The sequence below is a fragment of the Polyodon spathula genome, chromosome 38, assembly GCF_017654505.1.
Source record: "Polyodon spathula isolate WHYD16114869_AA chromosome 38, ASM1765450v1, whole genome shotgun sequence".
Classification (NCBI taxonomy): Eukaryota; Metazoa; Chordata; class Actinopteri; order Acipenseriformes; family Polyodontidae; genus Polyodon; species Polyodon spathula.
This window is the reverse complement of record NC_054571.1, coordinates 723,312-745,887: the sequence shown is the minus strand read 5'-3', so window position 1 is coordinate 745,887 and position 22,576 is coordinate 723,312. Positions and strand designations below refer to the sequence as shown.

At 39.0% G+C, this 22,576-nt stretch overlaps 1 protein-coding gene across 1 annotated transcript; it reads left to right on the top strand.

Moving 5' to 3' along the window:
- The first annotated feature begins 4,381 nt into the window (after window positions 1-4,381).
- LOC121304512 (LIM/homeobox protein LMX-1.2-like) lies at window positions 4,382-19,335 on the top strand. The gene is made up of 3 exons (XM_041235676.1): window positions 4,382-4,995; window positions 18,144-18,228; window positions 18,644-19,335. The coding sequence occupies exons 2-3, from the start codon at window positions 18,171-18,173 to the stop codon at window positions 18,820-18,822; spliced, it is 237 nt and encodes a 78-aa protein (XP_041091610.1). The 5' UTR covers window positions 4,382-4,995; window positions 18,144-18,170; the 3' UTR covers window positions 18,823-19,335.
- Window positions 19,336-22,576: the final 3,241 nt, after the last annotated feature.

Below are 22,576 nucleotides of genomic sequence, written 5' to 3'. Positions count from 1 at the left end.
GATATAAAGCAACAGATTATGAAAAAGGGCACAAATAAATTAATTCACATTTTTCGAGGATGCATATAAAGATGTAAACCTTTTCGTGTTAATATACAATAGAGGAATTAGTATAGGGTTACATATTCACTCACACACACTAGATTTCCTATTCTGGGCAGCTGGCTGTGTTGAGCAGAACACTTCAGAACCATTCCTATGAAGGAGCTGAAGGGAGGAAAGTAGAGACCAATTTTGAACGTTTGCCAGGCAAAAGGATATTTTACTAGAATTCATACAATGTTTACAATTTAGTATGAAACATTTTTTAAATTAGTAAACGGATCATTCAGTATCATCAGCCCATCAGCTTCTAGCTGGAGCAGGTGTTAATACACAGAAGATGCCCGCTGGAACGTCACCGCCTCACCTGTGAATCAAATTAAGAACATAAGAAAGTTTGCAAACGAGAGGAGGCCATTCGGCCCATCTTGCTCGTTTGGTTGTTAGTAGCTTATTGATCCCAAAATCTCATCAAGCAGCTTCTTGAAGGATCCCAGGGTGTCAGCTTCAACAACATTACTGGGGAGTTGATTCCAGACCCTCACAATTCTCTGTGTAAAAAAGTGTCTCCTATTTTCTGTTCTGAATGCCCCTTTTTCTAATCTCCATTTGTGACCCCTGGTCCTTGTTTCTTTTTTCAGGCTGAAAAAGTCCCTTGGGTCGACACTGTCAATACCTTTTAGTATTTTGAATGCTTGAATTAGGTCGCCGCGTAGTCTTCTTTGTTCAAGACTGAACAGATTCAATTAAAAATCGATCCGCGCAGGTAAAAACGTTATTTAATAAAGTTGTTTATTTCTCTTAATTATGTGTGTGATCCTTCTAAACGTTTTTTTTTTTTTTTTTCTCAGCGCAAAATCAATACAAGTTCAAGGCAAATGTAGGTTCTAAAGTGTGTGTGTGTTTTTCTTTTTTAAACGAAAATAAATAGAAAAATCATTTATCTTTTTATCTAAATCTTTTGTAGTCATCTTTGTATTATCTTAGTATAAATACATGTTAATTTGGATTCATATGTTGTTTTTCTCTGACTTTATGTGAACGAAAAGACACACATTGCCCATTTTCCCATTGGAAATAGTGATATTTTGAAATATCACTGTCCTGGTCACAAAAGCAAAGTTTGTGGGGAATAATAGCCATGTTCTATACTATATACTTAGTAAATGCATTTGATAATTTCCCCACACTTTAGGGTATCTCTGGTTTTGGGGGGTGTATATATATATATATAGAGAGAGAGAGAGAGAGAGAGAGGATCGTTTCCTTTACGACTGAAGCTGTTTAAGGGTTGTAATTTTTTTAGTTGGCCACACGATGGCAGCATAACACACATCCAACCACAACTAATGCTGCGAGGTGGCCGCTAGGTGGTGACAATTACTACTGTGGCGTACGCCTCGCTGTCAATCATCCTTGTGGCCAGTTCACAGGTAAAGCCCCGCTGAATCATTTATTAATCAATAGACAGTATTACTTAGCAGTGTATTTGATAGAGACGGAACGGTCTGCAGTTTATAGCAATTGAAGCGACGCTTATCTATTGTTTTAATTCATCTTTTGTAGAATAGGGAGATATTTCAAATGATTGATTTCTGATTAATCCCGTTCTTAATTGTTCACTTAAATAATTAAGTGTCCTATTAATTTCAGAAGAGAAGCTAAACAGACTAGCTTCACGTCCCTTCCCTCGCACGGTGTCCAGTTTCGCATGGTTTATAATGTGCGTTTACCCCTAAATACCTGGACATATTAGCAGTGCCGCTTTCACCCCACTATAAAACAGACAAACAAACATATAGAAGCATCTTAAAATAATTCACTGTCAGGGAACATTATGAACACCAGGACGATGCGAGCTGGGTTATAGTTTTTAACGATAGTGGTTAAGCAAGGGTGAAGATATTTTCTGGGATGAACAAAGCCCTTTAAAGTTGAAATCAGTACTTCGCTCGTGTGTTTGGAGAACTGGAGCTCTCGATCGAGGAAGATGCGTGAGGCGGCGTCCCATCTGTTTACTGAAGCAATGCAGACTCCGCTAATAACTGCGCTGTACCCATTGTGCATTACATTTATTATATTTATAATAATGTCATTCAATAAGGAACGTGCTTTACTGCAATATATAGTTAGAATAACACGTTTAGTGAAAGCAGTTTCAATGTATACTATCACGATCAATAGCAATTCAATAACAATGCGTGCACCTACATATGCGCTTCAAATGCTATAGCGATTTATTATTATTATTATTATTATTATTATTATTATTATTATTATTATTATTATTAAGCTACTAATATTTGTTTCTACTTGAATGCGGTAAGCAGGTCTCCAATTATATTATTTGCTAAAATGGAAGTTATTCTTTTTATTATTATTATTATTATTATTATTATTATTATTATTATTATTATTATTATTATTATTATTATTATTGTTGTTGTTGCATTAGCATTTTAGAAGCCCGCTAGTGTATCTGTGTGGTTTGAACGCGCTCATTAAAACGTGCTTCTCTCAAGACTTCTTTATTACAGCAAAACAGCGCGCACCGTGTAAAATAATATATCAGCGTTTTAAAATCACTCTGAGCTGGTCAGTAGACTGTTATTAACAATAATAACAAATTAAAAAGCATAGTTTAGCAAAGTTTTTTTTTTAATATCTATTTTAATTCTAATTTGAGTTTGACCCCCCCCCCCCCCCCCAAAAAAAAAAAAAAAAAATTATATGAGAAGTATTGTCAATGATTAATATTGATTTCAATTCAATCTGCCTCGTCAAAGAGCTAAACACATACCCAGCCCGCATCTTTCACTCTTCAGGTTATAGGGGCCGGGTCCCTAATGCGCGTCATATGCTGTATTAGGAGGCAAATTATTATTATTATTATTATTATTATTATTATTATTAATTATTATAATAATAATAATAATAATAATAATAATAATAATAATAATAATAATAATAATGTTATGAATACCTCATTGGATTTATTATTTCTACAAAATAATGAACACAATCTGTAGTGGTAACTTTCTGTACAGTATGGCCTCTTTCATATATTAACATAAACCCCAGCCCCAGCTTTAATGAAAGCATGTCCAAGGTGCGCTATTGATAATGCTGCACACCTTGCTGTTTGTGGAGGGGAGCGTTCATGTTAATAATTACACACACACAGAGAGAGAGAGTGTATTCCAGTGCCGAGGGCTGTTAAACCCCGATTCCGAGCTGCGGTCCGAGCTGATACAAACACAGGAGCTGATGCGCACAGTCCGCCTGGTCGCAGAATGAGTCAGGAGAGTCACACCTGGTAACGCAGCGTGCATTGCAGCTACTATCCCGCTGTGCTTTCATTTGAATAGACCCGGTCACTACTCTCAAACTCTCCTCCAGCACACCCCAAAATAACAGGGCACGCCTGTGTTGTGTTTAAACCAACACCGTGTAATAAATAGCACATATTCACACATTATTATTATTATTATTATTATTATTATTATTATTATTATTATTATTATTATTATTATCAACTGTATCGCATTAAGTTCTACGATTGAAGCGTTTTTACATACACTATCTAACGGGTAGTGCTGGTTCACAAACGCTTCGTGCTGTGCCGATGAAGAGCTGGATTTGTTCGAACGATATCTGTTATATCTGAAATGATTCTGTTTGTATTGTTTTGGAAATGTAAACACGTCTTGATAAAGAGAGATACGATATATAATTTAATATAAATGTGCACAATATTGAGGGTATGGAAACAGGAGGCTGGATTTTTCAACATACGAATAATGAATTCCTTTCTGACACAGTGTCGCTGGTGCGGGTGTGGTGAGTGTGCTTTGTCACTCCTGGCATTAGCTTGTGTTAACACTGTATTGGAAGACACATTGAAACATGACGGAATTCGAGTCAGAATTCAGATCAGATTATTAAAACTAATCCCATCACTGGCACATATGGGATGTACAGTTCAATTTAGTTTTTACCGATAAAGTTACAAAACTCCACGCGTCGGGATTATAGTCCACCCTCACTGAAAAGCATGATCTATAACAGAGATTTGTTTAATAGCCGGTATGCACCGTTTGAAAAATACTATAACATAGTATAATACTAACATAGTAAAATACTATAACATAGTAAAATAATATAACAGTAAAATACTCCGCAGTGCTTTGTAATGTTCGGGTACTGTTCTTTTTGTTATGCATGTAATACTATAGACGTACAGCACTGCTTCGTATTCTTTTAGCTGTAATACACACACACACACACACACACACACACACACACACACACACACACACACACACACACACACGCCCGCTTTAAAATATTTCATTCCGGTAGCAACATTAGAAAATGCAGATTCAGAAAAAAAAAAGTCTGCATGAAAACATTATATTAAAACTTCATACGTTACAGCGAAGAAAGTCAGATGCGTTCCTTTAAAAAAAAAAAAAAAATTTGTCATTGTACTCCGATCCAAAGGCAATGATGGTGTCTTCAAGCCTAGAGCCAGAGTTTAGCCTATAGCCCTTCTTGACTGAAGTGAGAGCCTCAGCACTGGGGTAATATCTGAACTCTTAAGTACGACACGTTCTTCACTCCTACTCATTCCCTCCACAGAACTGGATCGGAGACGCGACGATTCTCCCATTCCCTCCTCCCCCCCCCCTCCTTTTGCTCCCTCCCTCTCCCCTCTCTCTGCATCATCTCTTTCTCAACTCAGAGGGCTGCATTTCCTCCTGGAACTACCATCAATAACAGCAGCGAGGGAAATTAAGTTCTCTCCCCGCTTCAGATTGGAGACGCGCCGGACACTTCATTTTGGAATACCGTTATAGGCCAACAACAACAATAACTTATTCTTACCCCCCCTCCCCACTTCCTGGAAGCGAATACAGTAGTGCTCGCTTTCCTTGTTCTTTTTAAACCCAGGTAGGTAGTTTTCTATTCGTGTGAATGTGTACAGTGTTCAGCATTGACGGTCTGTGTCTTGTAAGAGGTATGCGCTTTCAAATGCGCCAGGATATGACTTAATACAGACAGCGCGCACTACTGCAAGGTATTTGCTCTGTATATTTAATATTGGTGTAGCCTTTGTACTTAATGCGTTTTCAGGGCCATTTCTCTTGTGGAGTCGCGGTGTAACTTGCATTGCCTTTCTTCGTATATTCGTGTTTGGTTTTGTTTGGCACATGCAGATAATGACCTTTTCCAAACCTTGCACTGTTTTTGTAACGTGCAGTCAACACTCCGTTGTGTTTTTCTGCAACTTCTGTGCCTCATATCTTAAACTCGCCTCAAACCTGTTCGCACCGTCTTTATATATCAATGCATCCTAATTCATCCGTTCTGTTCATTCCACACGCAAGGTGTTAACATATCAGACAGCGGTTGATTGTCCGCAACACAAAGACACAACTGGTGTCCTGTCTGTCTCTCCCTACATCCAAAAAACTGTCGTTTCTGCTCTCACAGTCCTAGCGCACTGTATTATTATTATTATTATTATTATTATTATTATTATTATTATTATTATAATAATAATAATAATAATAATAATAATAATAATAATAATAATAATAATTGAATTTATAGTCACAGGCAGTTCCCGTGTAATTATAGCTGGCAGGAATAATTTTAATAATTCGCATATCTGTAAGAGATTCACGCTGCCGCTAGTGGAAATCTAACGCAATTATCCATTATTGCTCACAGCGCTCGCGTTAAATAACGACGACAATGGTACCATCAATTGCGCTTTATATAATAAGCAGGTGGTGTTTTTTCCAAATTGCATAGCGGTTCCAAACAGAGGGTTGGCGTGTGCTCGGTAGAAATCCCCAGGTGGTTCTAGGTTTACGCTCTAGAACCCCTGTTTTACTAGATTCTATAAAGAACCGTGCTTTTTACCAAACAGTAAGGCGTTGCACACACTGTCCTGAAAAGAAAGGTACATAGCGATGCACAGAACAGGCGTGTCAGACACGGTTATATGATTCTAGTATAGAATACGAAGTTCCTATAGACCTCGTTATATATAGAAATCTATTAAGTGTAATACACACATTTGGCATAAACAACAACACAGGGGTTACAGGGAATTTTACGCATATGATTTTAATTTTGGATTACAAAATATAGCCTATACAAGCCTGGACTATACATGTATTTAAAAAAATATATTTTGTTTTATTACCACTAATCAAGATATTATTAAACATTTTTGAAAAAAATAGCCACGTTTTGTAGTAACGCAGCGCAATACAAACTGTACTTTCAGCAGCGTGACGCGACCATGCTAGTTCTACATGTACAGACACGCAGTGACTTTAATTCCGTGTCTCATTCTTGTTAGGCGCGTTTTCCAGTTTATATACTATAATAATAATAATAATAAATAAATAATAATAATAATAATAATAATATAATAATAATAATTCCATTAATAATAATAATAATAATAATAAGAGAAGAAGAAGAAGAAGAAGAAGAAGAAGAAGAAGAAGAAGAAGAAGAAGAAGAAGAAGAAGAAATCGGATTCTGTAAACTGTCGAGGATAATAATAGCATTTTCTTTAGCATTTTCTTTTGCCTCAACTTTTTAAAAATAGTGCCGTTAATAATAATAATAATAATAATAATAATAATAATAATAATAAAATGAAGAAGAAGAAGAAGAATAAGAAGAAGAAGAAGAAGAAGAAGAAAAGAAAATCGGATTAGCCTAAGACATTTGACAGGATCCTATTATTATCGTAAAAGAAAACGGAGTTTAAAAAATTTTTTTCACGGCAAAATATTATAGTAATAATAATAATAATAATAATAATATAATAATAATAAGAAGAAGAAGAAGAAGAAGAAGAAGAAGAAGAAGTTTTTAAGATCTGATGATGATAATTATATATTTTTTATTTTTTTATTTTGCCTTAACTATTTACAAATATATTGTTATTGTAGTTATTATTATTAAAATAGTATCTAGATCGCTTTATTATTATTATTATTATTATTATTATTATTATTATTATTATTATTATTATTATTATTACAAACGAGCAAGATGGGCCGAATGGCCTCCTCTCGTTTGTAAACTTTCTATATTTCGTATAATATCCACTATATATGTTTTCTGCGTTTCTTTTTGAATGGATTTTAGTTCTCAAATATTATAATTTAATAGAAAAATCTTTTAGGTCAGTTTTCGGCGGGTTAATAAATATAAGCATATAGATCGTATTTAAACTGAAACGGAAATACCCAAAGGAAAGAAATGCAGTTATAGTTATCAAATACAGGTTGCGTTTCATTCTTTCTTTCTTTCTTTCTTACTGTAAGTCGCATTTATGTCAAGCCGTGCAAGATCCATTTCGCTTTCCAGCATCAAGTGAAAAAAATGCTGTCAAAATAATAATAATAATAATAATAATAATAATAATAATAATAATAATAATAATAATAATAATCCGACAAAAAGATTTCAGCCAGAGCGATACAACGTGATGGCTGTTTCTGTGAAGATCATGTAAGCCTGTGTATATAGCCCGGAATAAAGGTAACGTCGCACAGTCGCATCGGTTCGCAGGTGCTGGAAGTCCGCACTTGGAAATGCTGCATTCTCGCTTGGGCGTGCCAATGGGAAAACGCAAACAGCAAACAAATAGCACAATGCTACCGAGTCTGTGAGTAGCAGGCTTGTGCAACGCACCGTTAATTGAGACAATTATCTGCAATGCGATGAGGACACTGCGTTTGACAACTGCATCCTGTGATTACTAGATAATTACAAATATACATATTATTAGTAAAACGCTGCTATTGTCGCAGGCAGTCATGCAAACAATATATGAGATAATTATACTTAGTAGGACAGGAAAAATAGGAAAATTAAATATTATTAATAATAACTAGCGAGATTGTGGTCTGTTATTTACATAAATATTTACATAAAATATGTAAAAATAACTACAACTTCATCTGCTATGACTATTATTAATATTATTATTATGTTATTATTTAATACGACTTAATAATAATACATTTTAGTTATAGTTATCTGATTTTATTTAGAGTATGCTATCCAAATGTCTTAATAATAATAATAATAATAATAATAATAATAATAATAATAATAATAATAATAATAATAATAGCTTTACAATAACACTGATAATTATTCAGTTGTAGACTGTATTAACCCATTAGCTGTCATTGTTCTCATTCGAGCTTGTAATTTTGTGGAGTATTTTTAACTGGCATCTACCTGTTTTTTTTTTAATTTTATTTTCTCTTTAACTTTATTGTTAAAGGCCGGAGAATGGTTGAGATGATGTATTATTATTATTATTATTATTATTATTATTATTATTATTATTATTATTATTATTAGCAGCAGCAGCAGCAGCAGTAGTAGTTGTTCTTGTTGTAGTATACAGTAATAAGTCATGTGTACAGTTAAAGTCTATAGTTGAAAGTACACACAGTGGGTTATTGAGTGTCGAGGCGTGCAGAAGTGGAACTGTGATTATTCTGAGTGGGGGTCTGAGCTGATAAAGCTCCCCACTCCCGAGTCATCAAACTTCAAGGCTGGACTGCACATGCATAAACAACGAGTCCATTTACCCAGTCATTTTGTAACCATTCACCGTGGCCTTGCAGGGGACCCCCTGTTACTGCTGTTGATTCCAGCCTCCACTATTTCCATTTCAAACACAACAATATGAGCGTATGAAAGCAGAATACCAATCATTAGAACCTATTTGACCATATGCTTAAACGAATGATTACATTATTTCTGTTTCAACAACATGACTATGGGCAGCCCATTCCATCCCCTCACCACTCTCTGTGTGAAGAAGAGTCTCCTTCAGCAACATGACTAGGTAACCCATTCCATCCCCTCACCACTCTCTGTGTGAAGAAGAGTCTCCTTCAGCAACATGACTAGGTAACCCATTCCATCCCCTCACCACTCTCTGTGTGAAGAAGAGTCTCCTTCAGCAACATGACTAGGTAACCCATTCCATCCCCTCACCACTCTCTGTGTGAAGAAGAGTCTCCTTCAGCAACATGACTAGGTAACCCATTCCATCCCCTCACCACTCTCTGTGTGAAGAAGAGTCTCCTTCAACAACATGACTAGGTAACCCATTCCATCCCCTCACCACTCTCTGTGTGCAGACTAGGTAACCCATTCCATCCCCTCACCACTCTCTGTGTGAAGAAGAGTCTCCTTCAGCAACATGACTAGGTAACCCATTCCATCCCCTCACCACTCTCTGTGTGAAGAAGAGTCTCCTTCAGCAACATGACTAGGTAACCCATTCCATCCCCTCACCACTCTCTGTGTGAAGAAGAGTCTCCTTCAGCAACATGACTAGGTAACCCATTCCATCCCCTCACCACTCTCTGTGTGAAGAAGAGTCTCCTTCAGCAACATGACTAGGTAACCCATTCCATCCCCTCCCCACTCTCTGTGTGAAGAAGAGTCTCATTCGCTTTATCCTGAGTTTATCTCCACTTCATTTTCAACTGTGTGTCTCTGCTCCAGGTCTCGGTGTTGTGTTTAAAGTGTTGTTTTGGGTTAATTATGTCAACTCCCCTCGATTCTTCTTAATTCCATGCTAACTCGATTGAGTTCTTGACCGCTCCACAGAGAGAGCTTGGTTTTGATCAATTACCACAACTAAATGATGTGCTTATTTATGTTGGATTTACCACTATTCCTCTTCAGCTTTCATTAAAACCTGCATGTCTTCTACTCTTTCCCCTTTTTACTTTCCTTTTAAGATTCTAACAACTCCCATGATGCATTCAACCGTGATCAGTTTTATAGAGATAATACGCTTTGGTCTCTGCTTTTAACACATTTCTTCCAGAGTTCAGCCTGCTCTGCGCTATACTGTATCAGAAACACAGGTTGACATTTTCCACAAGTCGTTTTAGCTGTACACTCATCCTTATAGAAGCTTACCACAGTAAAAGAGTAGCAAATACAGTGAAAGCATGGGAAAGCATGGGCAGGCATTGTAGAGAATAAGAACATAAGAACATAAGAAAGTTTACAAAGGAGAGGAGGCCATTCGGCCCATCTTGCTCGTTTGGTTGTTAGTAGCTTATTGATCCCAGAATCTCATCAAGCAGCTTCTTGAAGGATCCCAGGGTGTCAGCTTCAACAACATTACTGGGGAGTTGATTCCAGACCCTCACAATTCTCTGTGTAAAAAAGTGCCTCCTATTTTCTGTTCTGAATGCCCCTTTGTCTAATCTCCATTTGTGACCCCTGGTCCTTGTTTCTTTTTTTAGGCTGAAAAAGTCCCTTGGGTCGACACTGTCAATACCTTTTAGAATTTTGAATGCTTGAATTAGGTCGCCACGTGAGGTATGGTAAAGCAAATGAGTAGACATGGCAAACCAGGGGAAACTATGGCAGTATAACCAAATACAAATTATGCTACCTTTCTTAATTTTGCAACAAGGTGCACAAAACAGGGTTTCAAATGTACTCATAGGTTGGATCCGGTCATCCAAATGGTCAGCTTCCTGAATCTGTGAAATCTACATGCCGGAAAATGATCATGATTACTGACTTCGGATTATGTACAGTGCATGTACATGTGTAAACGTCTGCTCTTGTAAATATGGTCATAGCGAGCTATCCCTAAAAGGAAGTTGCAGATATTTCCTGCTTTACAGTGTTAATGCTTATGTAGGTTTTTTGCACATGCAGTGAATGAAAGTGGGTTCTGTATACAGCAGTGTGCACGTGTATTAGATTACAGCACCCCCTTGCTTCTGTGCTTTCGATTTGTTGTGCTTATGAAATTTAAACCACTGGAACTAGAAATCTTGGGAAAATTGTCAAAATAGACAAATTAGCGATTGTCTAATTGATGCCTTGAATTGGCCACACATGCAATTCATTTAAAATAGTAAGAGAAAAGGAACATGCACATGATAAAATGCAGGAGACTTTTTAGACGTTGTTTAAGATGCTTAATTAAAGCACGAAGCGGGCTGACACTGATGGGAAATTGAAATCCTCACATCCTGAAGTTCTCATACAGCAGAGCCCTGTTTATCCATGCGGATCGGGACCGACGATCCCGGATTAGTGAAAGACATGGATTAGCCAAAATTGGGTTTACTGTTTGGGAAATCCCAGCGCTATCAATTGAAAACGCGAAAAATGCAGCAATACAAATAAAATGTAACGTCCCAACAGCGGTCAAAATATATACTGTGCATAATCAGCTCTTCAGAGGCAGGGAGAGCTGGTTTAAAAACAGTCACCGATCTTGTTGGGTCTTTACAATTGTCATAACTGCTCTTCATTTACTTCATATATGAGTCTTAAGTCTGCTTTCTGCTCGCTTGTTGCTGGTTTCAGTAACTACAATACAGCACTGTCTGTTGGCTTGCACTGTACTCAATTGACTTAAATTAAATGATGACCATTCTCTTCCGCACTGATATTCTGATTTCCACACTAATAAAGCGTGCGAATACCTGCTTCTGCATAGATCAGGTGTTTTCTGCTCTAATACATTTTGATAATGTACTGTATTAAACCACACAGATTATGGAAATGCAAATTATTGAAACATGGATTAACGGGGATCTGCTGTATAATTGACAAATCTTGAGGTGTTCTAATAAATGTGCGCACTGCTGTATATAGAAGAGGGGTTTAATTAGAATATTATAGGGGATCCACAACTTGAAACATCATGAAACGACAGTTCTGTGAGCATGCCCATAAAAAAACACAATTCCCAATTGTGACGTCACAATCCAGGCTCACCTGACCCTAGAGTTCCGAGGTTAAAGCAGTGAGGTTAGAGCCTTCTGCACCTCTTGGACCCCAAGCGTGTGTCGTATTTTTTTGGGGGTGTGCATCTCAGAGCCGCAAACTCGGGGCGAGGCGCACCTGTCACACCCTCCTTTGACAGTGGCTGTCACATGATTCTAGACGCCTAGTCCGACTACGCCAACCAGAATTTCAACTGAAAATATTTCAGGTATTCACCAGGGTGTCTTTCTACAGAAAGTGATTGTTTAAACAAGATACAGACACACTCTGTTTTAGAGATTTTCCATTTGGAAAGAATTAGCTGTGATGATTTAGGAATAAATCGAGCCTCTTCTTATTTTAGTGATATGGATTTTGATTAAAATATTTTACATGAGCTAGCCTAAAGTTTTTAAGAAAATATTGAAATAGGTATAATTCACATGATAGAAACACAATTAATCAGAAGCAGGCAATTAAGCATGCACTGGAATATAAAACATCACCGTAAAATGAAATAAGGCTTGAAATTAATATCCTGGCACTCAGCCTGCGATACAGGGAAGGGAACACAGGGACCTGGTAAGGTACCCCCAGTGCTTACAATGCTTACTCATGCTTTACCATGCTGTAAAGATGTTTTATTATGTTTTACTTTTATAAGGGTTAGTTCAGCATGGTTTGTTTCTTAATATGCTTTACCCTGCTTTAACTGTCCTTTATTACACTTTGCTATACTTGTAGTGACGTAAACTTGAATCAGGGTGAATACAAACAAACACAACGTGGCATAATTCAATAACAAAAGTTAGAGAAGACTTGCAGTAATGAGACCCGACCAACCAAACTCCTTACACTGCTGGCTTAAACTGGTGTGCAGCCTGGGCCTCCAGGGGTCCCAGGTCAGCGTATCAGCCCAGCATTACCGGGGCTTGTGCAGTGTGGCCCCAGGACGGCTGCAGTGTTGACTCAAGACGGGACGGGAAATTTCATAGGCTTTATCATTGTAAGTTTTATTGTGCCTCTGTAATCCCAGCCCGCATGCATAGTTTTTATATCGTGAGCAGCTGCGTGCATGATTGATCTCTGTGTTTACAACACGGATTAAAGACAAGAGTCCTGAATACACAGTCCTGGTAAACAGAGCTGTCGTCTCCACTGTATATTGAAAGCACGGCAATAAAGCAATAAACAGCGGGCGGTAATTAAACGTGAGGCTTGGTTTTAAAATGAACAAAGATATGATCAGATGGTTTTTACAGCGTGGGACGTGCGCAACGTCACACTCAGTGTTTCAAATGCATTTTTAAAATTGAACTCGGGTTACGTTTCCGTTTGCCATTGGGACTGCCTTTGAAATCAGACTTGTGCATTTCCATCAGCAGCAGGTCCAGATGAAGTCCGTTTGGATTGGGACCTGCATCTCTCCACACTGAGGGTGGAAGCTACCCAATGAGCGACCAATGAGAAGAACTAGACAGAAGCAGGGCTTAAGTCTCTGACTGCAGCAAACAGGCAGAACATCAAGCCTGTGAATATATTATTGAAGGTTAACTGACTTAGAAATAAATAGCAATGATCCAAAATTAAATGCAGGTTACCTTTGGCTACAGTCTAATGTCCGAGTGCAGATTGGGGTGTAGCGTGCAAAGGGAACCTGCCCCAGTCACCTTTAATAGAACTGCCACAGGGTTATTATTTATAGTCTATTATTTTCCACGTGTTTGGAAGCCTATGCAGCGTCACTTGTTCAGTTTTGCTCAGTTTAAGATAATTCTTCCTACTTTGCATCCTTTTTTTAAGCCCTTTCATTCCTGAATGATTTTTGTCACACTGAAGAATAGACTCCTTGGCTGAGTACACACGAGAGCAGGACCACATTTTGTTTTTGCATATATTTCTACACAACCTCAGATCGCGGCGTCCCGCGAGGTTTCAGCGTGGTTCACCTGCAGCGCGAAGACAAGGCGCCATGCCAGGACTGAAGGGGTTAAACAGCTTCAGACTACAGCACGTTGTTTAGACAAGAATGTGGCAAAAGACAAGTTCAGTTCTACAAATATACCCAATGGTATAGGTCCATGAAAAGTGAAACAACTTCCACTGTAAATATTGTGTTTATGATCGTTACTTGTGCAAATCACCATCCTAAAGGCTGTCTTCAAAACCTTTATTACGCTCTTCAACAGATTTCTTTTAAGGGTAAAAATACAGAAACCGATGTATAATTGCATACCCAGATAAACATCAACCTGAAGTTAAAAGAATCACGACCTCACAATAATCAATATTCTTTCTATTGCTTTTCCAACACCAGCCAATCAGTTTGATTCAACAAGCGTATTGATTAGGCCATTTAAAAAGGCAATAAAAAAGTCAATACATTATTTTAGAGACGAGAAGCATTATATAAATTAAACTGGATGCCGGAATATGTGTTTCATGCATCATAGAGACCACTGGTAACATTAGACTGTCGACACTCTCACTGGTGTAGCTGCTGGTTTGCTGGTTTCCAGCTTGTCGTACTGGTTCTGGTGAAACTGGTCAACCACAACAAATACCTACTGTGAAGTTTAAAACCCAACTATCCGGTCCTTAGTGAATCTGTTTGCTGTATCCCTTGTTTGCAGAGTGAAAAAACATGACCTTTCTTTCCAACACACTGTAGCAACTCTGAAGCAGATAACATAACAGTGTATGATAACACAATCATAATATAAAAGCGAAACATTCTGTCTATTTATTATATGTTATACTAAACAAATAATCCCTAAGGATCGGCGCTTGCACAACCTAGCACTCGACTCTGCTGTTAACCTGCTGAGCGCGCTGCTACAGTTCTGTACTAAAAACAGAAACGTGACTACAAAATAGCAAAACCAGAACAATTTTACTGTTTCTGACCTGGACAAAAAATATGAAGTCTGAAAACTGGGACAATGCCACCCTACCCCGGTGCATATGCCCCAGGCCAGTAAATATTTGTCCCACGTCCCAATTCTTAGCTGGACACCAGTTCGGGAGCATCTAATCCAGTAAAATAATATTTCTAATTCCTAACGAAGCGCGTAATATATACCCTGGGAATTCCCTAACCTTTTATTGATGGAGGAAGCAGGGGCTGCTGACATCACGGCCTGGGTGAGGCGATATTTCTAGCGGTTTAATGAAAGAAGGTCGTAGGCTTAATCTAATTGTCCCTCCGCTGTGGCAAAGATCATTAAAGTCCCGAGGCTGTGTGTGCAGGTCTAAAGGAAGTGACCTGCTCCCCAGCACACTGACTAACACAAGAAAAAACCAACAGTAATCTTCACAAACCTCCCTAGCAACGGGACTCCTTTGTGTGGATTATTACCTTAGGCCTCGCTCACGACAGAGAGCTTAATCCTAGCGCCAATGATAATTCAGTAAGGAGGGAGTGTAAAAAACACTTTAATTGCTATCTAAACTAAATATTTTAATAGACTAAAAACAAGAACATTCTCTAGAATGAACTTGTATGTTATTCAAGAAATCTTTAATTAACGCAATACCAATATAGGTTATTAGATCAATTTATCTAAAAATAATAATTCCATATTCTAAAAACGGTTTAAAAAAAAAAAAAAAAAAAAAAAAGATTGCTTACAATCCCTAGAAAGTGTTTTCGTTCTGGTTTGGTAACTATATTAGGGTTGTTTTCCTTTTCCTGTCTCATGAACGTTGGTACGAAATGGTTTGTTTACTGCAGATTGTCAGCAGCACATGCATAAGAGAAGAAAAGAAACAGCATTGCGATTAATAATAATAATAATAATAATAATAATAATAATAATAATAATAATAATAATAATAATAATACTATGTGGTTTGGTAACTTTATTGGGTGTATGTTCCTTTTCTGAAAAACAAACAAAAACATGGTAATGCACCTTAAAAAGTGAGCCTCAGACAGACAGTGGACATTAATAAGATCCACTTGACTAAACAAACAGGAGAGCCCTCCAGCTATATGGAACAGTGTTATAGGACAGCTGAAAGTTTGTGGAGCAGCTACAGTGAGGAGCGTGCGATTATAATGAGGGAACTGTGCGGTTAGATTGTCATTGTGCGGTGATAATCTTAACAATTTAGCAACCAGCAGTAGCAGCAGTGTTTATTGTTACTTTAGAATATTTTCTACTTCTTGATATTGCTGACTTCTTTCTGTTTTAGCGCTGGCATGTAAAGCGCTCTGAGATAGTGTGGTGTGAAGGGCTCTATATAAATCCAATACATTGCAGTTGAGTTTGAGTCCTGACATTCTCTCCCTGCTGGTTCCTGTGCGGAGCTGTAGGTGTGTTTGATTAATAATCATGCAGCGCAGCCCCCCCACCGGCTCCACTAGCACTTTTTAAATTATTCATGCCAGTGAATGAGCTGTACAGTGTCTCTCTCGGCATAGCTCGACAACGCAGTCACAGGAGCTGTAATTAAACATGGTGTCTTGTGCTTTGACAGGCAGCGATAATTATTATTATTATTATTATTATTACTTTAATATTTTAATATATCATGGGTTTAAATGTAGGTGATCCAATTGCTGTTTATAGTACTTAATGATCTGGCATCACCAGTACTGTACAGGGTGTTACCCAATTAGGAAAGCACTTGAAAACTCACCCAGTGTAACTCCCTGTTCCTAATAAAGTGGCCGCACCCCCTGCTCAATGCTGTTTGGGTCACTGTGCACTCGAGTGATTGACTTCATTCAGATACCCCAGTCCTCTGCAGCCGTCCTCTTCCACTGTGCCCCTTGTTTCTAAAAGGACTAGACAGATCACATAATAATAAAAAAAACAATCTAATGGATTTATTTAACCAGGATAGAGCCGTTGAGATATACATCTCGTTTTCAACAAGGTCCCGGCAGGGGAAGGTGGCAGGAAATAGCATTATAAAATCAATGACATAAACAGACAAATCATCCAAACAGGACAAAACACCTAAAACAATTGTACAAACAGTAATACAAAACAAACGCACAGAAAAGAAAACCATTCTAATTCACACGATCCTGGTCATAGTCGGGGTTTACAGGATTCGCAACCCTGGTCAGCTTTGAAATAGGTATTGATGAGCGATTTTAAAGGTATTGTGAAGAGGCTGTTTTTCTGTTCCAGCAAAGAGTTACAGAGATGAGGTGCTTGATATACAAAGGCACGCTGGCCCGAGTTCGATCTCAATACAGGGATTTTAAAAGCAGGCACATGATTTGATCTCAGTGCAGTTGTGGTCCATTATCTTCTGATGTTGTTTGCTATTTCCTACAATGCCGTACAGAAATACCCACCCACTGGATATTATTATTATTATTATTATTATTATTATTATTATTATTATATTATTTTATAATAATTGCACTTGACCTGACGAAGATTGTGGAATATTTTTAGTTTGTTTGTTGTCTTTGATTTATTTTCATTTTGTTTTTTTTTTTTGGGGGGGGGGGGGGGGGCGGGGAGGGGGGGCGTATATAATTTTTGTTTGTGGGTAATAAAAAAGTTTCAAGTGTTTTAAATGTTATACCCAATTTAGAGGCCCGAGTTAATTGCATTTGTTAAATGCATCCAGAATTGATTAAGAAATGATAGTGAACTCATTAGGACCGCAGAGAGAATGCACATGTGTTATGAACACACAATTGCGTGGAACACTGTTTGTGGGTAATCTTGTGTTTCAGGGGCTGTGGTGACTAGGGGTCTCAGAGAGGTTCAGGGGAGTCGCAAAACAACAGCAGCACAAGCAGACCAGCTCAGTTCTTTATTCCTTTTTATAAAGTTATACCAGCTCAGTCGATTACACTGGATTCTGTGTAGAGTTGCGGTATGCAAGTGTAGATTGAGGAAAACAAAAAATAATAATAATAAGAAGAAGAATGTGCTATGTCTATATCCTGAGATCATTTATCTATTGATCTCAACATAACACATTTCTAATGTTTTTTCCACTGCCCTTAATGAGCCAGCATACAAATCTAACTGATTTAGCAATACAATTTTTTTTTTTTTTTATGTCAAAAACAGTACGCATAAAAGCGTCTCTCTAATACATTAATAAGACGGTAATTAGGAGGGTCGCGGTAGACCCAGATCACTTGAAACGTTAGTCTTACCATTGAACTGAAGAGCCAGCTCTGTGGGTGAGAGGCAAGTGCGTGCTGGTGTTATTAACTCATCAGCTGCTGGGAGCAGATTGATAACAAGGTTTCACGCATGCTAGTAATTTTAATATATATAAGTATTTGTTGTTTTTTTTTCTCTGTTTAGTCGAGTGCTCGTGGACTCCTGGACGGAATGAAAACGGAGGAGACTCGATCGTGTTTACAACAGGCTCCCTCGGCCCTGGCTTTCGGTAAGGAAATCGCTCAGAGCGTTTTTGTAAGAGCTGCAAACGGTTGAACTGCAGACCCCTGCAGCCTGGCTAAAGAGCCTGTATCTCTGAATAACAATGACCTGTCTTCAGTTTAGAGGACCTGTTTAACCGCTGCACGGTTTTATGGTTGGTCTGTAAAGCAAATTGTTGTCATCGCTATCTGGAATCCCATGGGATCAGCATAAGCACGTGACGAGGAGACACAGCGGTTGCGGCTTGCTTGCCAAGTCTGCCGGGAATATCCTCTTGGCCTCCTTTGGAACTTCCAATCGCTGTGTCTCCTATTAGCACGTGGTTCTCTTATCGCTTTCAGGATTCGAACACAGCTTCTTGCACAGGGTGTTGGTGTTGCCCTCCCCTGACGGCTGTGTGTTCTCTCCTCTCTCTTTCCCAGAGGGGCGGGAGCTCTGTGCCGGCTGCGACGCTCCAATTGCGGACCGCTTCCTGCTGCGGGTCAACGAGCGCTCCTGGCACGAGTCCTGCGTGAAGTGCGCCGTGTGTCTGCAGGCACTGTCCGGGACGTGCTACTGCCGCAATCGCCAGCTCTACTGCAAACACGACTACGAGAAGTAAGAGAGCCCTTCCTTTAACCCCTTAAAGGCACAAGGGACGTACGTGTCCCACAAATAGAAACCATGCTAACTTTCTTATGTTTGCAACGAGAGGCGCGAAACTGGGTTTCAAATGTACTGACAGGTACGATTCCCGAGAACAGAAGTACTTGGCGCTCACAATCATTGTCTCAATGAACGTGCCGCTGCTTCCAGTCTCTCTTGACGTGCGTTTCCCAAACCCCCGCGTGGAAGTGCATCTTGTTCATGACGTTCACGTGCAGCGTTAGGCTTTGAAGAGCTTCTTCAGGGCTTTGTTGGGAAACACATTTGAAACTAATGCCTAGATATAAATGATAGTTTTATTGTAAATCAAACGATAAATGCGAGAGGAAAATGTGATTTTCCAAGCTGAGAAAAATCACAGCAAAAGGAAAGAGTGTTGCTCAAACCTGATGCTTTCCCAATGCTGACTCCAGGGTAACACTTTACACGCAGGGTCTCTGATTACTGTGTATTTACATAGTAGCTACTTTTGTGCATGATATAACCCTAACCCTAACTCTAACCCCAACCATTTTCTGATACAATTGTGTACCTACATATTTCCACATTAAGTACATTGTAAACTATGCATAACAACACTGTAATGATGTCTAAGCACACATGTATTTACTATGTAACTACTATGTAAATACACAGTGATTAGAGACACTTAATGTAAAGTGATACCAACTCTGGATCTCTGCCCCGCTCAATCAGGGCTTGTCATCGGCTCAGCTGATCAGAAACGACTCAAAAAACTAAAAGTGGCCAAAGCTGTTGCGTGATTATCAGGTTCCACAGTGTTCCAGTGAAGAACTCCAGTCAAATACAGAAAAGGTGAGGGATTTATTACGGTATTTGGAAACCCCCTCCTGAAAAACAAACGTGGAAAAGGAGGCAGCCTAGTTCTAACATGAAATCATATTGAAACTAAACTAACAAGAAAACAGTGAGAGCCCACTATCTGTGAGACTGTGTGGGAGAGAGTCCCGGCCTGGGAGAGTGTGTCTCTCACCGTCTCTGTATCTCTGCACCTCTACTGGGTCCTGACAGAGAAGAGCACAGCCCCCACCTCAGCTCTCAATCAACTTCAAACACGCCCAGGTCGCTCCAGCACAACCAGCAGAGCGGACAAGCAAACACACAGCCAGAAAACTCCCTCCCACAGCCAGGGAGGAGAGCAGCCAGGCCCTGAAGTACAGGGAGGGAGGAGGCTGGAGAAGCAGGTGCCGTTACACGCTCGATACAGTCACACAATGCACAATGTTTAAGAACTTTATTCATGCACAGTTCTGCAATCTTTTATGTACAGCGCGGTGATTATTGTATATAACTCTCAAAACTGCTACCTTTAGAAATACAAAGAAGATGTGTAAGATCAAAGCTAAACGTTTCAACGGGAAGTCTTTCAATGCCTTCAACAGAAATACCAAAATATTTAATAAAACATCTATTTCCTGCAAAGGACAATTCTGTCATAATGTATTTCTTTCTTTTTTTTAAAATACAATCGATGTTTTTTTCAGCATTTATAAAGCATTCATTACCAAAAAGAATTTTGCAAAGGTGGTTAAATTGAAGCACACCCGGACAGATTCTTGCCCCGTCTGTTGCTGTGACGTTTAACGCTGTTCTCGATTTTTATTTTTATTTTTTTGTGTGTGTGTGTGTCTGACAGATCTCTCCATCGCTGGCACCTCTCACCCAAACCTCTCTCGTACTCCCGTACCCGGTGTTCCCCGATAACTGCGGTTATCCGCAGTCAGGAAACAATCGGTCCTGTAAATTATATTGTTCAGTGATTGAAGAGTCTTCTCTTTTTCTGGAGCGACGATACAAAGCAGCTCATTAGACACTGAATCTGAACTGCTTCTGTGCTGAAGCTAATTTCAAGAATGCTGTTCTCCGTTAAGAGATGTTGGTATTTGTGAAAATGCCGTCTTTTGAATGTTTCATCTCGAAGTCTTGCGAATAGTGCCTGTTTCATACAGAGTCAAGACATTACCCTGTATTTTGTTGTTGTGGTAATTTTTAATCTAGAAAACTCTTTGAGGTGATTATTGTGACTGGCACTATATAAAAATAAAGATTGATTGATTGAGTGACTGATTGCAGCGACCACCCGTCCGATATTATCCCGTCCGGGATTATCCCGAAACACAATTCCCAGAATCCCGGGTACTGTAAACTGCTTAAAACAAATCAGCCGTGGATTCAGGATATAGGCTGCTCTCTTCAGGCCCCTGGGGTTTGAGGTTGAAGGTGAAACTATTAACAAAGTTAAGTAGACAGATGTTTCAGCGAGGCCTGAGAGAAATTACTGACACAGCAGCGAGCGAAACATTTGTCTGCTTGACTTTTTCAATAGTTTTACCTTCAACTCTAGTAGGTCAGTGATTGTATTGAATTTGCAGGAAAGCTGAAAAAGAATTGCAAGGTTTGGACGTGAAGACTCTCTCTCTCTCTCTCTCTCTCTCTCTCTCTCTCTCTCTCTCTCTCTCTCTCTCTCTCTCTCTCTCTCTCTCTCTCTCTTTGTCTCTCTCTCTGTGTCTACCTCTCTCTTTTTTCCTTCATTTTTGATTTGCTCAGCCACCAGAGTGGAATCACAGCAGGGCAGGCCCCACTGCAATAAGCAGGGCCCCGCCTGCCCCAGGGCAAAAGTCCTGGCTCCCGGTGTGAGAATTACTGTAGTCTGGGGCTTCGGGGCCTACCGCGTGCATAACTTAGGCCTCCGTGACAGCTCAGATTGAAAAGAAACAGCAGGGAGACATTAAAGAAACATTTATTTAAACGGCCGGGCTCGGCGGGAAGGTGGCAGAATCGCTGTCAGTGAGGAGCGTGGTGTCTCTGAGCCGCAGAGACATGAAATGTTTAATATATATACTAACTAATGCAAAAGCAGGGCTGGATTTTTTTTTTAATAAAAGCAGGTTATTAGCAGCCCGGGAGGGAGGGTTGTTCAGTTAGCCAAAACAGAAATGGCTATTGCCTGGAATATTTTCTCCAAAGAAGAATTCAAATCTTGGAAATGCCTGCACTGGTGCATTAACATTAACTAGGCGCCTGTACAGCAGTCTTGCAGGGAAGACGTCTGAGATGTTAGAGATTTTAAACAAAGTAAGATTCTGACATCTTCTTTGACTCACTGACAATATAAACATGGGCAGCACATTAGAGATCCTCTCCTGGAAAAAAAACAAAAAAGAAAACTTAAGGAACAGAATGAGTGTGACCTACAGCCAGGGGTTCATTTGTATTCAAAAAGTTAACGGATTTTATAATTAAGAAAGAGAGACAGCATCTTCTAGACCTGATGTTCTGGCCTTGATTTACAGCAGCTTCCATATATATATATATATATATATATATATATATATATATATATAGTTCTCCTGTGCTTGTGGAATCCCCAATTAAATTTTAAAACAACAGTAAAAACAAGTGTGTAGGCTAATAAGAGCCATCAATCTTGCTGTGTGTTGCTAACAAGTCGTCTCGTGCCTCTCTTTACAGTTCTGAAACGCTGTTAATAGCCGCTCGTTCTTCACTGTCTGCTTTGTAATCATATTTCCCTCCAAACCTCGTTTCCACGCAGTGAGATTGATGCCCCAGGTGACGTGAATCCGTTTATCCGTGATTATCCCTCGCCGCTCTTAATCAATTACCCGCCCTGTCGCTTTGTGCCGCGCCACGCTGGTGTTGCCAGTGGGGTGTGTTTTGTCAGGTGGCTT

Excerpts from the sequence above, each read along its gene's own strand:
- LOC121304512 (XM_041235676.1), top strand. The coding sequence starts at position 18,171 with ATGAAAACGGAGGAGACTCGATCGTGTTTACAACAGGCTCCCTCGGCC. Across the intron at positions 18,229-18,643 it reads TCCCTCGGCCCTGGCTTTCG|AGGGGCGGGAGCTCTGTGCC; the intron begins GTAAGGAAATCG and ends TCTCTTTCCCAG.